This window comes from Phaseolus vulgaris, chromosome 1, assembly GCF_051622355.1.
Source record: "Phaseolus vulgaris cultivar YP4 chromosome 1, ASM5162235v1, whole genome shotgun sequence".
Taxonomy (NCBI): Eukaryota; Viridiplantae; Streptophyta; class Magnoliopsida; order Fabales; family Fabaceae; genus Phaseolus; species Phaseolus vulgaris.
The window spans coordinates 40,382,543-40,397,438 of record NC_143498.1 but is presented as its reverse complement, the minus strand read 5'-3'; the positions used below and the strand labels follow the sequence as shown (position 1 = coordinate 40,397,438).

General features: G+C 32.1%; 1 protein-coding gene across 4 annotated transcripts; it reads left to right on the top strand.

Moving 5' to 3' along the window:
* The first annotated feature begins 4,336 nt into the window (after positions 1-4,336).
* LOC137814034 (Integrase-type DNA-binding superfamily protein) lies at positions 4,337-8,178 on the top strand. 4 transcript variants are annotated; one of them, XM_068616563.2, is made up of 9 exons: positions 4,337-4,715; positions 4,862-4,944; positions 5,076-5,084; positions 5,421-5,509; positions 5,755-5,828; positions 5,899-5,949; positions 6,186-6,247; positions 6,429-7,060; positions 7,755-8,178. In XM_068616563.2, the coding sequence occupies exons 1-9, from the start codon at positions 4,522-4,524 to the stop codon at positions 7,806-7,808; spliced, it is 1,248 nt and encodes a 415-aa protein (XP_068472664.1). In that variant the 5' UTR covers positions 4,337-4,521; the 3' UTR covers positions 7,809-8,178. The 4 variants fall into 4 exon arrangements, with proteins under 4 accessions (XP_068472664.1, XP_068472663.1, XP_090158494.1 ...); XM_068616562.2 differs by having other exon boundaries at positions 6,423-7,060; XM_090302368.1 differs by lacking the exons at positions 4,337-4,715; positions 4,862-4,944 and having other exon boundaries at positions 4,946-5,084; positions 5,899-6,032; positions 6,423-7,060.
* The last annotated feature ends 6,718 nt before the right edge of the window (positions 8,179-14,896 follow it).

The window sequence follows — 14,896 nt, the reverse complement described above, 5'->3', positions numbered from 1 at the left end:
GAAAAGGTGTCTGTAAAAAGTTAAAAACAAATGCTGAGATGTTGGAACATGGCACCAGAAAAGGATAAAGTGATGAAATTCATCAAACCGTTAACTAAAGTTTTGCATGCAATGATAGAGCATCTTGAAGATTTAGGGTTTGTCAAAAGTGGTCAAAATTATTCTCCCAACCAATAATCAAACTGAATCATTTTCTGAAATTTCTGATCTTCCTGTCCACTTTTCCAATCACTACACTACACTCATATTATGGAAAACTCAATGCATTTTATTTTATTTTATGATTTTATGTTTCATCATCAATTTCTTTCTATTAGGGTAAATGATACTAAAATTAATTTGATTTTTAGTTTGTTACTTTAAAAAATTCTTTATTAAATTTAACTTTAGTGCTTTGTTAATGCAATTTTTTTTTCTCTTTTTGACATATTGTTAAGGTCTAATGTTATCTCAATACACCATTATTCATTAACATATTTACACTTTTTTTAGTGAATATATAATATATATATTTAATATGTTGGGTATGCATTGATGAGTGATAATGTGAAAAAAGGTTTTACCATATTAAAACCAATTTTAAATAAAATTAAAATATTATTTATTTATTATTGTTTTTTAGCCGCTACCTTTTCTTACATTTTTTGTGAGTTGTTCCAACATTGATCAACAAATGATTTAAGAACATAAATAAAAAGTTTTATAAAAAATATAAAAAATTCAGTATATGTTTTTCTAAATATATTAAAACATTTCCCTCTTTGTGCTTCTTTGAAGCTACCATTGAATTTCAAATTTGTTTAATCTTCAATTCTCTTCTCTAAATTCACTGGGAGCGTATTCTATTTTGTTCTTTCTTTTTGTAATTTTCAAACATGTAACTTCTTAGCTATCAAAATGTCTTTATCCTTTTTTTTTTTCTCTCAAAATTTGAGATACTGGCTAAGAGAAAAGGAAGCTTCCTAATAGATTTTCCCATTTTTGAAAAGGAAATTTCCAAAAAAATGAATTCTTTTATTTTTTTTTCCTTTTTTAAATGATCTGAAATTACATACAATTCTAACAAATTCTTTGTTTCTCAATTAAAAAGCAATTAGTTTACTCTTTGAACTTTAATTCACAAATAAAGTACTAATTCTTTACTTCAACCAAATGGATAAGTACTTGTACTTGCAGTGTACCTAATCATCTTGTCCACATGTCCTACCTCTTGTTCTTTTTTAAAAACATACCCAACTTTCTATCAAGAATATTCAACCAATTGTTGATTATGGTAAGCATTTCAATTAGAATTAGAATAAGAGTGAAAAAAAGGAAGATGGGATTACTAAACTAAAAAAAAAACATTTGTGTCATTTACTTCGAAGTAGAAGAAAAAAATGATTATATTAATTTAACTTAATTTGATTCACATACAAATGTTTGGTAACAGTAAAAGCCATTAAAAAAATTAGCTATAAAACAAAATATAAAGAGGTGGTTTGAATTAGGTGAGAAAAAAAAACTGAGAAGTTTGTTTGAATTGGGTAAAATAATTGAAATAAGTATAGTTTTTTGTTATTAGTAATTTAATTTATTATTTTAATATTAATTTTTAATCATTATTATTATAAAAAAATATTGATAACATTTTTAGGTCATGATTATCTAGCATAAATAGTTTGTTATGTTTAGTATATAATTAATTATGACAATTTTCACATTTTTTTTCTTTATTTATATATAAAATACGTGATTATTCTCTTCATAAATTGTACTTTTTACATTTTTACATATTTGAGAAGAAAAAACAACCTTGTCCTATTTTCTTCTCCGTGTTTGAAACAAATTACACAGAAATATAGTTAAAAGTTAAATTGAAGATTTACTTCCTTAAAATTAGAGATAAGGATAGATACACATTTAAATATCTAAATAAGGTCTTTGCTTGATGAATATTTGATTAAAAATAATTCACATGACAATTATTTATGCTTTTGTCATCTATTGTTATATTATGCCCTGTTATAAACATGAATTTAGGGCATGGTAGATAGTTTAAAGGAATTAGGTATAAATTATTTTTTTACAAACACATTTCCATGAGATTAATTGATTTATGCATCTACACTCACTTTAATAACATCAAAACCTACAAGTAAAGAATTATCACACTATAAAAAAATCAGTAAATAATAATCTAAATTTATGATACAAGAAAATCATTAAATAATAATTAAATTTAGAGACAAAAAATAATTAATTATTATATTAACTAAATTAGATACTAATTTAGAGATTAAAAAATTATTCATATCTAAAGCGTTTTCTATTATTAATAAAAATTTATAAAATGGTTTCTAAAATTATATCTAACCATTAACTAGCAAGGTTAATGGTTAGATACCAATTTAGAAACTATTTTAATTTTTTTATTAATAATAGAAACTACTTTAGATATCAATCATTTAAAAAAATATTATAATAGAAAATATCATTTTAATTTTAGAATTTCGGATGATATAAAAATTTAAAATAAAATTTAATAATTTAATAATTTTTATTGTTATTGTTAAGTCTATGATGATAATTAAATTTTTGGATGTGGAAAAAAATTAAAAGAATTTTTTTAAGATGTTTAATAAATAAATTAAAAAAAAAGTATGATTGTTTGAAATTTATTATTAAAAAATATATTTGATATGATGAATTTGGTGATAAAAATTGAAAATGATTAATAATGATTTATGATTAAAATTAAAATTTTAAAATGTCAAATTAACAAATAAATCGTATTTTGAATGGAATAATTTTTTAATCTGAAATTTATTTTATAATGTACTAAAATATAATAATAAATTTATGTAATAATATTTGAAAAAGAAACTTATATAAAGAAAACATATATCATTGATATTTAATAAATAAAATTTGAATATTTAGTGACAATTATTTGAAATTCATTTATTTGACAACTAAAGCTAAAAAGAAAAAGATACCTAAACTTATAAACATAATTATTATTTGAATAAATTGATACACATTCAACCAAGAGTGAATTTTTGTATGTCGTGATATTAATAAAAATATTGTCGTGTAATTCTCTAATCAGTTTATTAAGTGTTCTATTGTATAAATTTTGATTTTAACAAACAATCCACGGGTAGTGACGAGTGATTTTTCTCGTTGCATACTTGAATGAAGAAGTTAAGTATTTTTCCAATGATTGGTCAGTTATACGAATTTAACATTATTTTATATTTATACTGAATCGTGAGTTTTTTTATTAAGAAAGAACTTTAACTGAATTTCAATAGTTAATTTATAACTTGTTTTCATATTATAGTATTTCAAAGATGATGTCAAATAGTTTTTTGGAATAGTAGTTGTATGAGATTGTCAAATATCTTATCAATAATTGTTCTTGTTTAAAGTATGAATGACTTTAAGTCAGAATTCTAGTGTCTTTCCCAACTTCTTAGTCAAATTTGCTAAATATGTTCAAGAGATCATCCTATGTCCAACAAATGCATTGGTTATAGAACAATTTATACTTATCTAATGCTTACTTTATTTTATCATAGAATGCACTTTCTTTGTTGTATATTGGAACTCATCAAATACTACTCACATTCTTCTTGAAACTACTCCTCTTGAAACTCATCATTAGATTCGAGACCAATAATAATATTGTCAGATTTTAAATTTTCATATATCTTTCATTTTTCTACAAACCATTATAATAATAAAAAATTTAATTCCAAATTATATAAAACCAATATTACAAAACAAAAAGTAATTCACCCTTAAACTTTTTTTTCTTTTCTCAAACTAATTAAAATTTAATCTCAAATTATTTTAAATTTTTTTTTTTCTAAATGAGTTTGATTCTCACAAAGCCGATTGGAATAAATTTTTCGGAGCTGAAAATTGAAAAAATCAGTTGAGAATTCAGCTCAAAAAAATCGAATTCCCTGCTCCCCTAGAACCAAATTCAAATTCTCAACCACTACATAACCATTCGAAAAAATAAAATATATTGAGTTAATTTGAGAGTTTTTTTTAAAAGATACTATTTTTGGTAGAAAAAAATTCAAAAAACTGGTCCATTCTCATTTGCTATTTTTTTATATTAAAAAATAAGAAATAAGATGATTAAAAAAATTATTGGTGGGAAGTTAGTAGCATGGTGAGTTTGGGAAGCGGAATGAGGAGCAGACAACAAGTGGCACCGAACATGCACAATGGTCATACTAATAAAAAAGCCGTGAAATGACATGCGTACCCTCAGGGGGTCCTAGCCGTTACATCGCCTCACAGTGCCACTTTACACATTGGTCATTTCAAAACCCGGAAAGGGCATTTTGGTAACTAACCCCGCTCATCACTCATTCCTCCTTCTTCCTTTGTAATTTTCCCCCTCACTCACTCCCACTCCCATTTCACTTCATTCCATTCCCAAATTCCAATCACTCACACTCACACTCACACGCGCACACCACTTTTCTCTCTCTCAGGTTAGGGTTAGGGTTTGCTTCGATCATGGCTTCGTCTTCCTCCGATCCCGGAAAGTCCGCGGAGACGTCGGAAGTGGCGGTGGCAACCGATCAGCTCTTACTCTACCGAGGATTGAAGAAAGCGAAGAAGGAAAGAGGTTGCACTGCCAAAGAACGCATCAGCAAAATGCCTCCCTGCGCTGCTGGAAAACGCAGCTCAATTTACCGCGGTGTCACCAGGTAGTTACTTAGTTAGTTCTGTTTGGATTAAATGAATGGAGTTTTTTTTCTCGGAAGTTGAAGCCGATCGACTAATGGAATGGTTCCGAGGGTGACATGAAAATGTGTCTTGGATTTTTGCTAACCGAAATTTGTGGATTGATTAGGCATAGGTGGACTGGTCGTTATGAAGCGCATCTCTGGGATAAGAGTACGTGGAATCAGAATCAGAATAAGAAGGGAAAACAAGGTTTGGTTTGGTTTGGTTTGTTCTTCGTTTCGGGTTTGGACTTTTGTCTGGCTGAAATTGCTTACCTGTTTTGTTTTTCCCGTTGTTCGGAATTGGTTCGTTGGACAATGGTTCGTTCCTGGTGGCGCCAGTTTACTTGGGTGAGTTTGCGATGCGGTGCTCAGTTCTCTTGTATTAGATCATCTTTGTATAAACTTCGAAATAAAATACGTGTAGGAGAAAAAAAATGACCAAATGGATTAAACTTATTCTGTATGTTAAAATCAACTTATACACACCTCTTAAATTAGATGAAAGAGCCTGTGGATGGGATAATTTAATTTAGTAACTTTCTTATTTTGCTCTCTGCTCTAATTGTACATGGAGAAGTTTATCCAAATATGGTCTTATTCTTCTGCTTATCATCATCATTGAAATTTCTTGTGCTGCATCCTTTTGTAAGGTAATGATGTTAGTTGCTGATGGATTTTGGATAGGGGCATATGATGACGAGGAAGCAGCTGCTAGAGCTTATGATCTTGCTGCTCTCAAATACTGGGGTCCAGGGACTCTCATTAACTTTCCAGTAAGTTAATGAAAATTGTGTCCTATTAGTTATGTATGATAACTATTGACTATTTGGTACAGTATCTATGATGCCTACTTTGCCTAAGGTATTAGGTAGAATAAGATGGATTTATTTTGTTGATGACTAGGTTTTTGACAGTGGAGACTATAGATCCGGTGCCCTTTGTTTGGAGAAGGGTGTTTGATAATTGTCTCTGGTGAATATAGTAATTTTTTATAGCACTTTTGATGTGTGTGCTGCAGGTGACTGACTATACAAGAGATCTTGAAGAAATGCAGAATGTGTCGAGAGAAGAGTACCTTGCATCTTTACGGCGGTGTGTATATGCTTTAAAATGTTTTATATCATGTAACCATGCTGCTGCTTACACGTGATGCTTTCTGCAGGAAGAGCAGTGGTTTTTCTAGAGGACTATCAAAATATCGTGGACTCTCCAGGTGTGTGAATCTAACAACTCTCTTTTACTGAAGCTGTCTGGAAATTAACTTATCTATATCCACATCTCCTCGGGTTTGGGTGGGTATGTATGGGGAACTAGTTCTTCTCTGCTTTGCTACACAGCTACAGATTTTTATGATCTGGTATAGCTGTCATTCATCCAGTGTATAAAATCTGATGTGGATTTGACTGCTAACTTAAACGTTCATCTTGCATGTGGTGCTAACAAAATTAGTCGATGGGAATCGTCATATGGCCGCATGTCTGGATCTGATTACTTCAATAGCATGCATTATGGTATGTCATAATCAAATTTAAAGTTCAAGTTAATCTTCTAGCAAACAGAGTTATATGAAGCACGTCCATTTGTGCACCACCTATGGCTATTGGAAAAAACAAAATAGTATTTTCAACTATTTTTACCTGTTTATCTGGTAGGTAACTATCGTCTTATTGTTTTACAACGTTAAAGGTGCAGGGGATGATTCAGCAGCAGAAAGTGAATATGTCAGTGGTTTCTGCATAGAAAGAAAGATTGATTTAACAAGTCACATCAAATGGTGGGGATCTAATAAGACTCGACATTCTGACTCTGGTACAAGATTATCAGAAGAAAAAAAACTTGGTTCTGCTGGAGATATTTGCAGTGAACTAAAGCAATTGGAACAGAAAGTTCAACCTACAGAACCTTATCAGATGCCACAGTTAGGCAGGCCACACAATGAGAAAAAGCAAAGAAGTTCTTCGGTCTCTGCCTTAAGTATCCTTTCACAATCTGCTGCTTACAAGAGCTTGCAAGAGAAAGCGTCAAAGAGACAGGAAAATAGTATTGATAACGATGAGAATGAAAACAAAAATACAGTCAACAAATTGGATCATGGAAAGGCAGTTGAGAAACCATCAAATCATGATGGAGGCAATGATCGGCTTGACATTGCAATGGGAATGAGTGGGACAATGCCTCTTCAAAGAAATGTCTATCCTTTGACACCATTCTTGTCTCAACCACTTTTGACAGCTTACAATACTGTTGATCCAATGGTAGATCCTGTTCTCTGGACGTCTCTTGTTCCCCCCGTACATCCTGCTGGCCTTTCTCGTACGACTGAGGTTGGTATAATGACCAAGTGTTTTACTTTATTGAAATTACATGAAAAGTTATTCAAGAGAGCTAAAATAGTAGAGAGCGTCTGATGGTCCATTTTATAGATCATGTCAACTGATATTAAAAAAAAATAATTCATCAAATTCGGGAGAAAACCCAGTATATCAATATAATCTGCCGGAGTTTGTGAGTATATCAATTAAAATTTGTTGTCAGTAAAATCTGATTTGAATTATCACCTATAATGATCTTTTTTAAGTCTTGTGATTACATGATTTCCTATTCTATTAAGCCAGCATGGTAGAGTCAACAAATTTAATTTGTAATCTCTTGGATCAATATGGTGAATGTAAAGCTGAACATTATTACGAGTGCTTCTCACTTCTTCTAAGCCTTTTAACGCAAAAAGGTCCCTTTCTCTTCGTGTTGACACAAAGTGGAGAACCTATGGATGAAATTTTGAATTACAGAGCCAGAAGTTGTAATTTTATATACATCGCTACTTTCGAGCCTTCTATTACTTCTTGGAGATTTGGTTGCCCAAAATTTTCTTATTATCATCCAACAATTTCTAGAGAAAAACGCACTATAGCTTTTTTCTGACAATAATAAGGCGGGGTGGGGAGGGCAGTACGAAACAATTGATTGTATATGGTAAGATCAGAATTGCTTGTAACATTCTTGTAAATTCAAGTGCAGGTTACCAAGACAGAGACCAGTTCATCATACACAATGTTTCAGCCAGAGGAATGATTGGGCATTTGAATTTCTAATTGAAAAATGCTCAAAGGCAAACACCTGAAAGCTGAGCCCCGTATCAAACAAAGAACAGCATATTGGTCTGAAGTGCTCAAGCAGGTCTACTAAGAGAATGCTCCCATGGTTTTTTTGCAAGATTACATGGGTTTTTAGAGGCCATAGAAAATAATATATTACCGTGGTTTTTCATCGATGATAGAATATATAATTAGCACGAATCTTTTCATTTCAAGTCAGATATGTATCAGTTAACATCTCCATCATGTATATGCAGTCAGAGTTAGATAAAGTTTGATTTTATGCGGAATGTTCTGTACAGAATAAGAGGTAGAATTATGCAATAACATGTTCGTTAATTTATTAACTTGCGACTTTATCTGGCGCTATTTTCTTATACAGGAATCTCGGTTAAATTGTAGAATGTCTAACAAATAGATGTCTAGAAATTTAATTTCGGAATATACAAATAGATTTCTAGTTTAATTTTGGAACATGCAATATATATCCGAAAGTTTAATTTTTGGAATATACAAATCGAGTTCTTATAATTTAATTTTAAAACATGTAAATAGACGTTCAAAATTTAGATTCCATACCAATGAAACCAAATTTGTGTTGAGACGATATGAAAATAAAATTGACAAAATAATTTTTGAGAGGTGTGAATAGAAAAATTGAAGGAGCATAAAAAGCAATGAGAATTCTGACATGGCAAATACATGGTAAGTTATCTATATGCTCATGGTTGGTAGGTTATCGGTAATGGTAATCTCCCAATAACATACTATATGCATTGGGTCATTCTTTACGTAATCAAGACGTATTTGTTTGAAATCTACAAATGGAAAATGCTCATAAATTCATGCCTACAATAAGTATGCTCCAAACAATCAATGAATTATAAAATATATTATATATTTACAAAATGTAATAACATCCATTCAAATTAACATGTAACAAGAGTTTGTATATTCAATTAGTTGCTTCGTATTTATATAACTGATATCTTTCAATTGTTTATACATATGAGTCAAAGTAATTGTTGTTTAAATATATCCTCCAATTAGGAACAATCGTCGAATAATCCCAAATACAAAACATTTACTAAAGTCGCACTCTTATTTGCGAAAATCGTGCAACTAACTATGTGCAACAAATAAGTTCAAGCAACAACTATCTACTATCATTGTCGTATGCATCCTTATATAGCTCTCTCAACCAACTAAGTTGCACATGACAACCCCTGCATTTCCTAGTCTTAAAAGTTGCAACAACAATGTCAACATAGAGTGCCTTTACCAACAACTTTGTAGCCCTTGCATCTAAGGTAAGGTACGTGTAAAATTGTCCGACAATGAACAAGTGCAACAAATTTGATACATCATCCAATGTGATGGTGATGACAGAGGATCCAACTTAGGACCAATCACTAGAGTTATGGAAAGGAGGATACAAGAAGATTGAAACTTTGCTACTGATGGCAGAGACACCCTTTTATATATGTTAAACATGCCATAACTTAGTGTAGTTTTTTTCTAGAATAGAATTTTTTTTTTGCTAAAATTAGAGTATGAAATTTACTTGTAATTTTCTTAAGTGAATTAAGGTTAGGGTTATGCATATAAAACCTATATAGGGTATAATCAGGGCTTCATTGCAGTCCAGATTTACCATAGGTCAGTCCTTTATACCTAATTAGGTCACATGGAGCACACTTAATCATGCTTGTCATGTGACTCTAATTTAGTTTGAATTTCTCTCTCCTTTCTTGTAAGCAATGGTCGACCCTCTCTGCTATATAATGAGGTGCTAGGCTCATGTTTTCTAAGATCAATTTTATGAGTGTTATGTTGCCAAAGTGTTAGCCTAAACACTTTTTTTGTCTAAACCTCTCTAGGATAGACACCTTTGATCTTCTTCTTCACATCTTCAAGTGATATGACCCAACTAATTGTTAGAATATATGGCCTTAAACAAGAGAGGGGGGGTGAATTGTTTAAAGGAGGTTTTTGAAAGCTTTTTCAGATTTAATGAAATTCTATGTATAAATTCATAACAGGAATCAAGTTGGCTTAGAAAATCAACAATTATAGAGCAAAACAACAGAAAAACAATAAGTTGTTTCTTCGAAACAATCGGTTGTTTATACCAGTTAAAATACAAACAACTTAAAACAAAATTTAAAGGAGTTCAGAGAAGAGAGAATCACACAAACAGTTTATACTGGTTCACTCTTAAGCCAAGAGCTACACCCAGTGCCCAAAAACCACTATGTAATCAAACCAAATTACAAAAACACAATACACCAAAGTAGTGACCTTGAACCACTCAAGAAACACATTACCTTTGACAAACCACACCAAGAGTATTGATCTTGAACACCTCAAGAACACACAACACTCATTGGCAACACAACACCAGAAATACAATAGGTTTAGAAAGGATTACACCTGATCACAGTACAATCTTAATACTCTCACTTGAAAATCCAAAGCTTGATGTGAATCTTGAAATCTTAAGATCAAATTTGTCAAACTGAATTCCTCAAAACTGTTTCTTCCTTATTTGAAAACATAAACAAACTATTTATATTTTCTAAAGATTGGTCAAAGCATTTAATGAAGGAGCGTATTCAGCTAGAAAACATTTAAAACAGGTTCACCATTCAAAACTGAATTGTTAGGATTTTCAAAGAAACAATCGGTTAAAACCACGAAACAACAGATTGTTTTGGTTTGACAGTTAAGTCAACCAAACCAAACACCTTTCAACCTTTTTCAAAAACTCCTAAGAGTAAAACAACTGGTTGATTCGACAAAACAATAGGTTGTTTTTCACTTAGTTGGGAAAACACTTAATTTCAACAAGGTTTTAATTCACATTAGTTTTAGATTCAACAAGGGAGTGGATCACCCTTTATTCTACCCAGATCCCACCCAAACACAAGAGTAACACCAGCCTTCCGTCCAACATCTTGGATTTGGATTCTACAAAGCACTTGATCACTCTTGATCAACAATCTCCCCCTATTTGATGAAGACAAATCCCTGGTTGCTTGTGTTGGTCTTGATTGAATCTGAAACAGCACCTGCAAAACAAAAAGCTATGCAATCCAGAGAATCTCTCATAGCAGGTTATGATGACACATAAACTAGTTTTCTACATAATCACAAAAGTAGAAAAACAAGCCAAATAACTAAGCTAAAACACACCAAACTGCAGCACCATACAAACCAGAATGTCGCGAATAATTAAATCAGGGTTATAATAGTTTTAAGACAACACATAAACCATATTCTCCCCCTATTTGTCTTCACAAATAGACTTCAGGAAAAAATAAAAACATAATAGTCCAAAATAAAGCAATATAAGCATAGAAAGAATAACAAAACTTGGCTTCAATCTTCTTTCCCATACTGCAACTCAAAAAGTTGGTTTTGAACAACTTCAATCTGTTCATCAAGGGTTTGAAAACTTGTATCCATGCTTTGAAATCTGTTGTCAAAATTCTGGAAGTTTGTAGCACAAAGATCATGAAGATTCCTTTGATTTTCACCAAAGTTGTCCAACCTATTGACCATGAATCTCCCAAAAGAAGACATTGGGAGAAATCTATTTCCTTGATTTCCAGCACTTGTTTCAGCACCTATGTCAACAACAGGTTGATCTTCATCTTGAGCATCATCAGCCCCTTCAGCAGCTTCTTGATCTTCTTCATCATGTTCACCATGTGCACCACTTGAGGAACCACCATGTTCACCATCCTTGCTTACTCATCTTCCACCGTAAAACCCATCTTGCTTAGTGAACCATTGTTCACTTCTTGTGTTGATTTCACCAATTCATATGTTTCTTCCTCAAGATCTACTTCAAAATAGTTTAAGAATTTAGAAATCAAAATAGCATAAGGATAATGATAGTTACTTAACCTCATAGATTTCTACATGTGTTCCTTGATGATATGGATCCAATTGATCTTGACTATGCTCATTATGCAGTATATGTAAACAAGATCTTCCTCAGTGAGAATAGAATGATTGCTCCCTCTTGGTGTTAGAATCCAAGTTACAATGAGAGCTAACAACCTTTCATTCAACTTCAACCCTCAAACAGAACAAGTTCTTACTTGTGCTTGAGGATTCTTCAAACAACTTTTATAATACCGAAATCTTACATCACACCAATATTCCCTTTATTGATTCTCATTCCAGCATACTTTAAACCAATTACAGCAGTCCAAACCTCATGAGTAATCTCCATATCCACACCTTTGACATGAGAAACAAGGTTGTTTCCATCAAACTTCAAGTTGGCGTAGAAAACCCGAATAAGATCAGGATAAATGTTCCCTTTCATCTCCAATAACCTCTTTAGTAGTTGTCCTTTGAGAAGATTTCTCACATCATCTAGCTTTTGAATTTTCAACCAGCTGAAAAAGACAACTTTAGGATTGTTTATCACTTTTCTACTTGTTTCAAAGCGATATTTTTCAATCAACTCATTATCTCCTGAATACCAACCTTCAAGATGCCCTCATGTTCTTACAGCCTTGGTTTTAATCCTTTTTTATGACGGAGGAGTGGAATCCATGATAACAGAATGAGAGAAAAGGAAAACAGAGAAGAATATGAGATGCAGCAAGAGATGTGTCAATGGGTTGTTTTTGTGTAGAAAAACAGCTGTAGAGGGTTTTATAGCAAAACATAAATCCTCTTTGATCCTTTGGTTGCAGTGGGTTCCAGTCTTCAAGAAGAGGAATCTAGTCAAGCTTGCATAGTAACCACGTCAGCCCATACCAGAAAAACACATGGTCAACACATGTGGATTTGACTAGTCATAAAGGCACTTTTGAATTTCCAAGATATGAAATATATTCCTTTTATGACAAGAAGTAACCTCCTCCTAAACCAAATCAGACTCTTATGACTGCTCTATTAACTCATAATTCCTTTAAGATTGAAATCTGTAAAAGATATAATGCATAAAGAAATTAAATCAATTTTATGCAGTGTTGTCAGGGAAGAAACAATTGGTTGTTTCGAAGAAACAATCAGTTGTTTTTTTGAAGCAACAAGTTTGAATTTTAAAAACTGAGAAGAATCAAAGTGTAATTGTACACATATAACACAGATAGGTGAAGATTTTAGCATGGATTAATAACAGAAAAAAAAAACAAAGACAAAGAAAATCTTATCCTTTTTGTCATGGAGTCTCTTCAATGAGTCATTATTCATGATCAAGAAAGCTTCTTTTGGCTTTCAAGAGGACTTAAGCTGGTACAGAACCTTAATTCATTTCCAGAAAAAAACCTTTTATTCCAAAAGCTTGATCTGATAACTCAAGAGCCCATGCTTCTTTTAGTATCCCTGCAACACAACAAATTCAAGCAACAAGATTTGGTCCCCTTACAGATGTGAGTCCTTTTGATTCACCTTTATCACTGGAAACTTCAGAACCTTTGGGAATCCATCTCATAATACCTTTAGAAACAGAATATTTCCTAATTTTACAAAATCTATCTGAGTGGCCTATTTTCATGCAGTAAAAACATGTAACAACCGGTTGTTTCGATCTTTCAATCGGTTGTTTTTCTAGCACTTTCGAAAAAGCTTTGAAATCCCATTTTTCTTGTTTTGATAATTAAACCCCAAATTAGATTTTCCAAAAACAAATTTTTGGGATGCCAAGGCAGTTTCAAAGTTGGATTTACCTTTTGAAAGTTTATCCACAGTTCTTATAAGATAGTGGACTTTACTCTCAAGAGTTTTACAATTTTCACAAGCTTTTGAGTGACACAAACAAGAAGACTTTTTGTAATGCATTTCAAGATTTTCAAAATCAGTTTTTGAATTTTCCAATTATTCTTCAAGTGTCTTGACGATGTTTTCAAGTCGTTATTTAACCCTTTCAACCGGTTGTTCAAGAGAGCCAGTTGGTTAGCTTCTTTAAAAGCTTGAAGCAATTGACTATAGTTTTCAACATTTAAAGAGGCACAAGAACTTACATTGCTTGAGCTGCTTGAATCATCATTTCCTTCAGCCATCAAACATAGATTGGCTTTTTCATCTTCACTTGATGAGGAGCTTGATTAGGAGACTTCATTTTCATCCCAAGCAATATAGACTCTTTTTGATTTCCCTTGCTTTTCCTTATTGCTTAACTTCTTTTCCTTGCCCTCTTTATTTGGGCAATCAACTTTTATATGCCCCTATTCTCCACAACCAAAGCAACTGTAATTGTTAGGATTAAAATCACTAGTTTTCTTGTTTCCATACCTTTCTTTGTTGGATTCTTTGGTGTAAGTTTTCTTCAAGAATTTGCTAAACTTTTTAGACAGCAAACTAAGAGTTTCTTCATCACTTGAGTCTTGCTTATTCTTGTTCTTGGCAGCTTTCAAGGCAATGTTCATTACATGTTTGTCTTCACTTTCTTGAACATTGAGTCTATTCATCTCCAACTCGTGTTCTCTAAGCTTTCCAAACAAGGAGGTTGTAGTCAAAGATGTCAAGTCCTTTGATTATGAGATAGCCGTGACTTTAGGTTGCCAAGATCTATCAAGACACTTGACAATCTTGATGTTCAACTCCTCTTTGTCAAAGATTTTTCCAAGACTCATTAGATGATTGACAATGTGAGTGAATCTCTTTTGTACATCAGCAATAGATTATCCTTTGAGCATTCTGAACATCTCATACTCTTGTATTAGAGTATGTTTCCTCGCTCTCTTCACATCATTTGTCCCTTCATGGATGACCTCTAGAGTATCCCACATTTCCTTAGCAGATGCATATTGTGAGATCCTAAAAACTTCATCAGAGTTCAAAGCAGAGGTTATGATGTTCTTGACAATGCAATCAAACTTGGCCTTTATTTTCAGCATCAGTCCATTGGGACCAAGATTTTTCAATAGAAGCACCATCCTTTTCAAATTTAGGAATAAAAGGACCATTTTCAATTGCATCCCAAATTCCTTTAATAAGAGATTCAACAAAGATTTTCATTTTAACATTCCAAAACTGATAGTTCAAACCAAAAAACAAAGGTGGCCTGTTAATTGAGGCACCCTCCCCAAAAGGTAGTTT

Bases quoted from the DNA above. Each gene is read 5' to 3' on its own strand.
- LOC137814034 (XM_068616562.2), top strand. From the start codon at position 4,522: ATGGCTTCGTCTTCCTCCGATCCCGGAAAGTCCGCGGAGACGTCGGAA. The intron at 5,950-6,185 runs GTGTGTGAATCT...TAACAAAATTAG, and splicing joins AAATATCGTGGACTCTCCAG to TCGATGGGAATCGTCATATG. The intron at 7,061-7,754 runs GTTGGTATAATG...ATTCAAGTGCAG, and splicing joins GCCTTTCTCGTACGACTGAG to GTTACCAAGACAGAGACCAG.